Source organism: Echinops telfairi, unplaced genomic scaffold (genome assembly GCF_000313985.2).
Source record: "Echinops telfairi isolate 266 unplaced genomic scaffold, ASM31398v2 ScPeMD7_7468;HRSCAF=8506_0, whole genome shotgun sequence".
Taxonomy (NCBI): Eukaryota; Metazoa; Chordata; class Mammalia; order Afrosoricida; family Tenrecidae; genus Echinops; species Echinops telfairi.
In genome coordinates, this window is record NW_022111369.1 from 22,545,442 (window position 1) to 22,555,780 (window position 10,339).

At 47.6% G+C, this 10,339-nt stretch overlaps 1 protein-coding gene across 2 annotated transcripts in view; it reads left to right on the forward strand.

Annotated features, from left to right (window-relative positions):
- UNC5C (unc-5 netrin receptor C) overlaps positions 1-8,205 on the forward strand; it is a 457,437-nt gene extending 449,232 nt beyond the window's left edge. For both annotated transcript variants that reach the window (XM_004703272.2, XM_004703273.2), the window contains 2 exons: positions 2,665-2,843; positions 3,901-8,205. In XM_004703272.2, coding sequence (XP_004703329.1) covers positions 2,665-2,843; positions 3,901-4,066 — 345 coding nt within the window. In that variant the 3' untranslated portion in view covers positions 4,067-8,205. The remainder of the gene's footprint in view (positions 1-2,664; positions 2,844-3,900) is intronic.
- Positions 8,206-10,339: the final 2,134 nt, after the last annotated feature.

Consider the following 10,339-nt stretch of genomic DNA (forward strand, 5'->3'; position numbering starts at 1 on the left):
AAAAAAAAAGCATCAAAATGTGCTGGAAAAACTCGGCTTATACACGAGTATATATGGTAACTCCTTTTCCTTATCTGAAGGTTTCAAGGCTTGGTGTAAAAGGCATGTGCGGTGAGGTTCTCCTGAGCTAACTCTGCCGAAGCTATCAAACCAGCAGACCTCCCCTCCTGGTTCCCACAGTTCTACAGCATTTCCCAGGAGCCTCTGGCTTACACCAACAGTTCCACAGTTCACAACCAGCCAAAAGATTGGCAGAGACAGCTCAGAAGACAGGCCCAGGCATGCACTCCTGCAAGTTGACAGCCATGCAAAAGCAGTGGAGCCATTCTGCTGGGCACACCTGGTTACCTTGAGTTGGAACCCATGCCCTGGCGGCTGGCACCACGCAACAACAGCGCACTACCCCCTGGGCCGTCCTGTGCTTGCTGGTTGTGGCCATGCCTTCGTTCATTCTCAAATTACTTGGAGGTGGGGTGGGGCACAGTTTTTCAGCCTCAGAACCCTTAGGCTCCCACCCTCCAACTCCTGAGCTCTGCTGGCTGGAGAGAAAGGAACTCCTGACACGCCGACCTTTGGTCACACATCAAGTCTGGAACTGAACTCACTTAGTGAAATGCAGGACAGATCTGTCAGGGGAACGGCAGCACCGGGAGGCACTCCCTCCTTAAAATAATCAGCCATTTGCCATCACAAAAGCGCTGTGAGTGTCGGTCTACACATGCACAGCGTCTTGCCTGGAGTCTCTCTGTCTTGGAGACAACAGACTAGCAAGAAGAGCAAGAACCCAGTGCTGTGCTTCAGGAGGGTGAGCCTGGCACAGACTGTCAAGCCGATCAGATCTAAGCCATCTAGAGTGGTGGTCAAAAGGAAGAAGAGTCCTAGGGGCCGTGCACCAGAGCTACAATGAGCAGAGCGCTTTCTGTGCTTGTGCATCTTCCACCAACTGGAAAAGAAGACCACTGTAGTGTTTTACTGGGGGATGTTTTCTTCCAGGGTTCTATTATAATTGTCCAGACAAGAAGCAAGCAGGACCTCGTGGTGGGCCATGCACTGAAGGAAGTAACACTGAATTTCACCTCCAGCCCCAACTAATACGTACATCATTTTTTATGCCTATTATCATTAGGACACCTATATCCAGACCACTTACGCAGAACTCTGATAAATCAACACATGGTCTCAGAGGTCAGGGACCTTCTCAGCTCTCCTCCTGATTCTCTGGAAAGAGCTTTGTGCCTGATCAGGGGTTAGGGCATGGTATCAGATCCTCATCCAGAGACTCCAGGTCCCCTGTATTGCTCCTGTGTTTCCCTCCACCATCTGTAAGGAGCCACTGGAATCTTCAGGGGCTCAGTGTGCCAAGCTTTGGGATTTGAAAACAGATAGTGTGATCACAGACAATACCACTCTGAAAATTATGGCCAAGAGGGGGAAAAAAAGTTTTGCTCAGAAATGCCCTTGTAGCCCAAATGGCCTCTTTGTAGTGGCTGACACAGTCCTGGACGTGAGTGTTGGCTGTTGATTGTAAAAAGAACACGCTCTGGGTCACAGGGACAGAAGCCTGGGCAAATGTCCCAGGGTCTGCCCCCTCCTAGTGTCGTCTATGCTCCAGTTGCTCTAGAGGTCACTGCAGCAATGCCTTGGGGGTCTCTGGGCAATGCGGGTACTGACCCCCTCACCTGAGCACTCGCCAAGACCCCTAGATTTTGCGGTGCCTGTACGTGTATGTGACTAGTTTGTCCTCCCGCCCTTACTTCTGCACACCCAGAAGTTACCTGCTTGAAATGGGGGGAGAGAGGACACTACCAGCCGATTGCTGTTGGTGTTTTACTAGCTCCCAGGCCACAGAAATGATCAGAAAATGATTAGAGTTGGGTTTTGTTTTTGTTTTTTCCTTTTCAGCAGATGAAATTCAGATTCTGCATTTTTTCTGTTTTATGAGCTGAAACTGTTTTAAAAGCCAATGTATGGTTTTCCCTGCTAAAATTAGATTTTTACAGAAAATAGGTGCGGCGATTAGAGGATGTCATTAATGGTTTGCCCTTAGCAGCATCTAGTGTTTATCGTTTTCTTCTTTAAAAAAAATTAGTCTTAATTTGATTTCATTTAGGGGAGATCTGTGTTCCATTTCACTCAACAAAAGCAGTGCCAAGCCATCTTGGGTGGGGGAGGTAGAGGGTGAGGGATGGGCCCAGGTTTGCTCAGGGCAGTCCCCCCTAGGCCAGTTTCCAGGAGAAAGTGTCTAATCTTAGATTTCCTTCGTCTACTCTCAAACAACTGCCCTTTGTAAACATTTTCTCCCCACCTGAAATCCTAACCTTGAGGAACACGGCTGTTTTCTGTCCTCTCTTTCAGCCTGGCCAATCCCATTAGGAAGCTGTGAGTGAGCCTCACTAGAGCTTTCCATCCAGCCCAGCCCCTAGTCCAAGGCTCATCAATCCAAAGGCTATGCCCAGTCAGCTCAAACTCTGCCTCTTCCTCTCAGCAAGGTTCCATCTCAGAAATTGCAACTTCCCGGCCAGGAAGAAGTCGTTCTTGCGAAGGAGAATAATAGCATTCATTCTCTTCTTATCACTCAAAGCAAAGCATTATGCCCATTGGTTCAACAGGGATGGTTTTTGTGCTCAGAAATAATGCCGTGTTGTTCTTGTCGCTGAACTCCAGGAACCCACTGGCATCGATTTGCCTCTGCTGGATCCAGCAAGCACCATCACCACCATCACCGGCCCCAGTGCGTTCAGCATCCCTCTCCCTATCCGCCAGAAGCTCTGTAGCAGCCTGGATGCCCCACAGACCAGAGGGCATGACTGGAGGATGCTGGCCCACAAGCTAAACCTGGACAGGTGGGTAGGACTAGGTTCGAGGTTCACTTTCTGTAAGACACAAGGCTCCCAGATTGGCAACTCTTGCACTAACAGCCAGGTGCCAGCATAGTATTGAATTCTCTAGGAGTCCCTGGGTGATCGAAATGGTTAGGTACTTGCCTACTAACTGGGAGTTTGGCGGTTCAAAACCACCCAGAGGCACTTCCTAGGGATCTTCTGAAGCATGGAACATTCTCTGCACCTATGGCAGGGTGGAAGGGGCCATGAACTTGTCTGCGATTGGAACTGGGCTTCATTTGGCCTTTAGAAGTGTCAGGTTTGCTGAAGCATGCTGCAGAGCTGAGGGGCTACATCTCCCTACATATCAGATTCATTCATTAATGTAATTAAAGAACCCTGGTGGTGTGGTGGTTTAAGCTCTGAGCCACTAACTGAAAGGTCAAGCCATCCAGTGGCTACCTGGGGGAAAGCCCTGGTGATTCACCCCCACAGAGAGTTTAGGAAACCCTCTGGGAAGATTCTACTCCATCACCTGGGGCCACTGTGAGTCAGGTGGCACCAAAAACAACAGCAATAGCAGCAGCAGCAAAGGCATCGTTGTTCTCATTTCCTGTTGTGCAAGATATAAGGCTTGCACAGTGAATAATACGCTAAATTCAGTACTGGCAATCCATTGCAAAAGAGCTCAGGGGTGTCTGATCTGCAGAGCGTAGCCATCACTGCCCCACCAAAGGCATGGCATTGACCTGTCAAAGAACATCAATGTCTGGGCTGGAAAGAAAACCTAAGTCTCGTGATTTCCTGTTTGGGCTATGACCCATAGACATCTTGTCTCTTCAGTGATCTTATTCAGAGTTGAGGTTAACAAAGTTTAACCATCACGTCTCCTGTCTGGGGCTGATCTAATTAAATATGGGTTAGTTATTTAGGACAGCTCGCTGCAAGCCACTGTTTTTCATGTGGGATTAGGGTACTTCAAGGCCAAGTGGAAAGGCAGCAAGTCTTAAACCAGTCGCAGCAGAAGAGAAAGTAGTTCAACCCTGCCACTCAGCCCCTTTGCTCTCCCCAACTGCAGGTACTTGAATTACTTTGCCACTAAATCAAGCCCGACTGGCGTGATCCTGGATCTCTGGGAAGCACAGAACTTCCCTGATGGCAACCTGAGCATGCTGGCCGCTGTCTTGGAAGAAATGGGGAGACATGAAACAGTCGTGTCGTTGGCAGCGGAAGGGCAGTACTGACCCACGCCGGCTCTGAAGAGGAAGGACGGAACAACGAGGGAGTGTGTCGCTGTCCAGAGGTCCCAGCGGAGGTGGCAGTCCAGACTTAGACCAATGAGCTCCACAGGCAAGATCGCAGCGGAACAAGAAGGAAAGCAGACAACTACCAATCTCCATGCCCACTGACGCGGACAGCACCACGGGAGTTCACGATGGCGTACATTTGTACCTTGAATTAGAAACCAACCTCATTTTCCTTGTAGTTGGGCTGTATGCTGTGTGGTACAGGATCTTACAGTTTCCTAGGAAACGCTTTTTATTGCTATCCAGATATATGGATAAACTTTCTTAACAAACCCAATTTCTACAAACGTTGTTTACATCAAATTGGACAGGGATGCAGACACTGTCCATGGCTCGTTCTATTTTTGTTCAGATCGTTTGAAGTTGAAGCTGTGGACGGTTTGTTGTGTCTATTTCACACGCGTCATTTCCAGAGAAATCAGACTTTTGCTCCCAATCTTGCACCCATGAAATGTCTCTGATAATCCTCCATTCAGTGTCCTGTTTCTAGAAGCCGTAGAACCGGTGTTCCCGTTGGTGTCAGGGAAGTGGAAAGTGGAGCGTGATGGAGAAGTCACCAAGACTCCTTATTCCTCGGGGACATCCTGGTGGTGCCCTTCGAAGAATAAAGTTGTCGTCTTGTAGGGAAGACCGTCACTCATTCTCAGCCACACACACAAGCATTTCTTCACAACATGTGTGTTTGTAATATGCAATTTGAAGTGGTTTTTTAAAAGTATCCTTATCACTACCATTATTGTTTTTGTTATCAATTAGTCTTTACAAGTTATTCTAGTAAAAAGATTTTTCTTTAAATGCTGTGTTGGTTACCAGTGCTGTTAGTATCTGCTGATGAGCCCTGCCTCACTTTCTCGGACGACAAGTGAGGGTGTACAGGCATTGCGTTCTTGACCTTTCACCTTCCTCCCGCCATGCTGCCCTGGAAGGGGAGTGAAGGCTTACCGGCTTTTTGAGTTTATTTCAGCGCACTCTGGCAGCCTTTGGCCCGAGTCTTACAATGAGACGCCTTCTCTGTTCATGTAACAACATAGCGTTGTGTGGGCCTCCATGTACGCCCCCGGTGTTCTGTCTACTTTGGAGGCGAGATGATGGCAAGCCTGGCCTCCGGACTGGCAGTCTGGAAGGCCGTTTCCCTTCGGGGCTTGTCCAGTCGGGCAAGTCACACCACCGCAGAGGATGGCCCTTTCCTCACCTGCAAAGGGAGGGGCTTGGAAAGGTTCTAAAAACTTGTGATGCCTCTGGTCTCTCTCATTAGTCTGAAGACTCTGGTTAGCTGTAGCCGGAGTAATTTAAACAACCCACTGGGGATTTTTGGTGTTTTGTTTTGTTTTTGTGCTTCCTACCCCCAACTTCCGATCTTCAGTTGCTCTGGCCTGGAAGATCATTGTCCCACCCTGTAACATAGCGCTTTGGCATTCGTCTTGTTCGTGTGTGGTTACACGCATCCTTTCTTTCACTACTATTTCCTGGTGGTCTCATAGGACCACCAGCCTTGCTGACTTCCAGCAAGCACGGTTGTGTCGTTGTCTTGGCCTCTTGCCTTTGCAAGGCCGCTCCAGCCGGCTCCTGCAGCAGCAGACCTGGGACACCTTCCTCTTCCTCCTCTCTCCGCCTGTGCCCGCGTGACATTCCATCTCACTTTCGGAGGTCATTTCCTGCACTCAGTCACACAATTCTGACTCCTGCAAAATGGTTGTAAATAGACTACTGGGTGTCAGCCAGGAGTGCCCTTTGGGACCATTACAAGCTCCTTGTGTTAACACAGGGGCGCACTTCATTCAGCAGGTGGAGAATGAGCGTCCACGTCAGCCCAGGAGCCAGAGACTGAACAACAAGTGCTATTGGGTATGAATCAGAGCCTTCAAACCAGAGCTGTGGCTTTGCTTTTGCCCGGGCAGGCCCGAGACCCCTGCCTCAGTCTGAATGAAGACTTGGTTCATTCACTTCTCCGCCTTCTGGCCGTACACATTTCCTCGCCTGCCTGGTGCAGTGACTTTTTGAGATTCCCCAGCCTCCTCTTCCCTCATCCTCAAGGAGCTGTCTGTTGTGGAGCCTCTTAATTCATGCCTTTCATTTTTCTTACCTTCCGTGCAAAACACCAGGAGAAAGTCAGAGCTTTCTACTCCCATAAAGAGGCACCGTCTGGGGAACCCACAGGGGCAGTTCTGCCCTGTCCGCCAGGGTCGCCCTGAGCTGTCCTGGACTCACGGCCATGAATGTGGGTGTCTGGAGTGGTAAGCACATACCCTTCACGATGTCTCTGTATTAGGATTTCCAGAACAAGAAAGATCTCTTACATTGGTTGTGGAAGGGAGACTACCCTCCTATGCAAATTCAGTGGTTACTATTTGTACCAATGCATGAAAGAAAGAAAAAAGTAAGATAATTAAGGAGGTTAAAAGGAGGAGAGAAAGCTGTAGTCTACGGCTGTATCTTGAACTAAATCTAAACTTGCTAAGATTGCTGCCCGGTACCGGAGTAGAGAGGCTGTCATTGATCAGAATCCAGAACAAAAGACGCACCAGAGACGCACCCAGTGCCTGTTAAAAAGGAGCGGGAAGGAGCTGTGCAGTGGCTCCTGATCATTCTAGGCAAGGCGTTTGTTAAGGAAAACAAATCAATCAAGGAAAGGTCGTCAACAGGGAAGCATTGGGTGCAGGAACTGGACCCCGTTGAAGGCCTTCTAGGGCTGTTCTTGCACTGAGGTTTGTTGGCCTTTGGTCCAACCAGCAGAAAAGGGCAGAGTGCTTCTTTATAAGTAAGGTGCCCCTGGGTCCTACGTATGATCTTTGTGACATATCCTATCAGGTGAATAGCCCTTTTAGACAGACATCACACTACTTACACCAAATCCTTTTGACTATGAATTCTGCTTTCTCTCTCCGTTGGGGTAAACTAGTATCAAACCAAGAAGGTCTCACAGCTAGTTTCCTAGGGACCCGCTACATTCCTGCCCCGGGACTTCCCTTCAGCCTCCTGGCGGTGATCACTTGGATGGGCAAAAGGAAGCACTTGTGTATGGTGCCACCTCGTGGTGCGAAGCGCAAGCTACCCTGTTTAATTCAATGAAAGCTCCCAGAAGTTGTCTGACCAAGGGAGTTCCTAGAGTTGAGGACTTTCATGACATTCAGGAGGACGTGCAGAATTGTTCCTTTCAGACGTGGTTTCTTGTTCGCACATTTTTTACCCCTTAAAGTACCCATCTCAAATGCCATTTCCTTCTAAGTCTAGTGCTCCTTATAAACATGCCATTTTAAGTTGTTTTCTGATCGTAGAAAGGAATAAATATATTAAAAATGTATATAATGCCCGATTATTACTTTTCAAAAGTTTTCTTGGCATATACTTCACATGCCATACAATCGAATCATCAGTCCTATAGAGAAAGGCTGAGTGAGTGACCATCTCCACAATCAATTTCAGAACGCTTTCTTCTTTCCCATACTCACTGCTAGCACTGCCCACCGCCTCCCCGGCTCTGCCCCTTTGTTGCCAACTGTTCATCCAGTTACTGTCGCAGTACATTTACCGGCCCTGGGCTTCATATACGGAAAAGCATACAACACGCAAACAGGAAACAATCAAAGCCAACAGCAATGGCTAGGCCCCACATGGAAAAACCTCAATAAAACAGAAAGCAGAAAATATTAAAAATGGATACAAGTTTCAAATGAGTCAAAAGGGTGATAAAATGATAAGGCATGCTCTTTTACCCTGACTAAAGCCAAACCCACTGCCACCGAGTCGCTGGGACAGAACTGCCCTGGTGCGTTTCTGAGACTGTGCGAGTGAGCAGAAGGCCCGTCTTCCTCCCCTACCCTAACTCTAGCTGCCGTAATCAACTTTACAATGAAGGGTTACTTTTAAGGCCAGGCTTCTGCGTTGTGTTTGGTAGGTTTTGAATATCCTATTTTTAAACTCCTAATATTGATCTTCGAAAATGTGAGTCATACTTAGGAAGCGCTAGATTTGACATCCACAAATGGGAATACATTGTCTATGAAGCCCTGGTGATGCTGTGGATTAAGTGTTGGGTTGCTAGCCACAAGGCTGGTGGTTCGAACTCACCAACTACTCCGAGGGCGAGAGATGAGGCTGTCTGCCCTCCTGTGGAGACGACAGCTTCAGAAACCCGCAGGAGCAGTCCCTTGGGGTGTCTTCAAGTCAAAATTGATGTCATGGCAGCAGGGATGGGTTGTGTCTAACCCATGGGCAGTGGTTCCGCGGTTATGCTAAAGGAAGAGACCCTGGGATCATTCATTGTGTAAAAGAATGTTTCCTTCCTTCTAAATTTGTTGATCTAAAGGCAGAAATTTCATCTTTTCATTTTCCTCTGACTGCACACCAAACTTCCTTACAGTGATCTGCAAAGAAACGTTTGCTTTCAGAATTATTCACTAGGTAGGTGCAAGGTGATGACAACATGTACGTGTAAAACAGCATCTCACAAGCAGACTCTTCCAGTGGATGCCAACAGGCAACTCTCCTCATTGGAGCTGTTCACAGTCTTGAAGGGCTAGGCCCTTCTTTGGGTGAGCGCTCAGTATTAAACTGCACATCCATGATCTATGTCCAGATATTTCACTAGTTTGTCATTTCTCTCGCTGAAAGTCATTCATTAGGAAAACTAAGTCATGGTGGCTTTGTCCAGGACACAGAGGAGGTCACCCTCGGTGCAGAGCATTTCTTTAGAGCCGGGCTTGTCTAAGTAGGATAGTGTGAAAGAAAGCAGGTAGGGGGAGGAATCAAGACTTCTAGAGAAAAACAAGGTTCTTGTCTTCTGGATCCTTACGTGTGATCTGTTGGGGCCCACCAGCTCTGGTCTGGGTCTATTGATGCCTCTGTAATCGCAGTTCTGGCAAGAGATTGAGCATCTCTCCCCACTGTGCATAAGCCATGACCTAAGGTTGATGCCCACGGACCCAAGCATGGAACCAAACAAAGAAGCTACACGAGAGTAGAAAGAAGTTAGAACGGGTTCCTGTATCGAGTTTTCCGTCACTGAGTTGAATACGAGTCTTAACTCTGGGCAGTTGTTCTACACAAAGTAGCTGTTTTGTGGAGAACTTGAGCATGTCTAAGGCCGATGTGAGGATGGCCATGGGAACACAGCTGAAATGAAACTGGGTTTCATCCATGCCCTTTGGGAACGGAGGAGCCTTTGTGAATCAGAATTTGGTTGCTCAAAACCAGCTGTTCTAAAAATGATCATGGTTGATGGGCATTAGATTTTGTAGATCCCCCAAACAAGAGTCTCTTTATATTGAATATCTTGAGATAATAAAACATTTTTCTACCTTTCGAGTGCCTCGTCGATTCAGCTATCACTTTGAATCTTTGTCGAGTTTTTGTTTTGCATTGTTTTTATCTAACTGTACACAGCTACTGTTGACTGAAATGCTTAGAACTTTTTGCTCGGTGTGATGAAGTGCTGTTTCTCTACGCTAAGAAATCTATTTCTATAGTCTCTGGCTGTAACGATCACTTAGAAAGATTTCCTTTGTATTTAATTTGTTTTAAACAGAATAAGGCTTAAGGGGAATAAATATATTGTGACTAATGTCCATTTAAGCCTCTTATCCATACAGGCCAACTAAGTAAAATGAAGTCATAAATATTTCAAGGATTCTGGCCTGAAAACCTTCTATTTTTGAAAAGTAGGACAACGGCCTTCTATGCCATTGGGCAACTTTTCTCTACAGACTCAATTCAACAGTCAACCTCCTAATCCTTTCATCTCACTGGCCTTGTGCTTGCCCTATTTGCAGATAGCCCACTTTAAAACAGGTTAGCGGTCTGATGCCCAGGTTTTCCAGTAGGCCTGCCATATCCCCATATTGACCCGTGGCAGGAGCTCACTGGGCTCCCTCAACCAACTCTCTTTTAGCGTTGTGGAAGAAGGCATCTCCAAGACAAACCTACAGGTTCTCCATATGTGCTACCGATTACAACCAGTTTAAGGGGCCATTTCCCCGCCCTCTGTATACTAAGGGCCTGGTATCCTTGGGGATACAGCCGAGAGCCGAGGACTCCCTGCAGTACACCTGAGAGTTGGACTGCACTATTGAGGAGAAAACATAGATGCTAGGCTGACACCGTCAGCGCTGCACCAGCCAAAGTACTTGTGAGTGTTCACCAGCTCCCTAATAGGCCATTTCAGATGTGTGCCTCATCACCATTTTTGATGACTGGACGTCCCAACACGTCAGG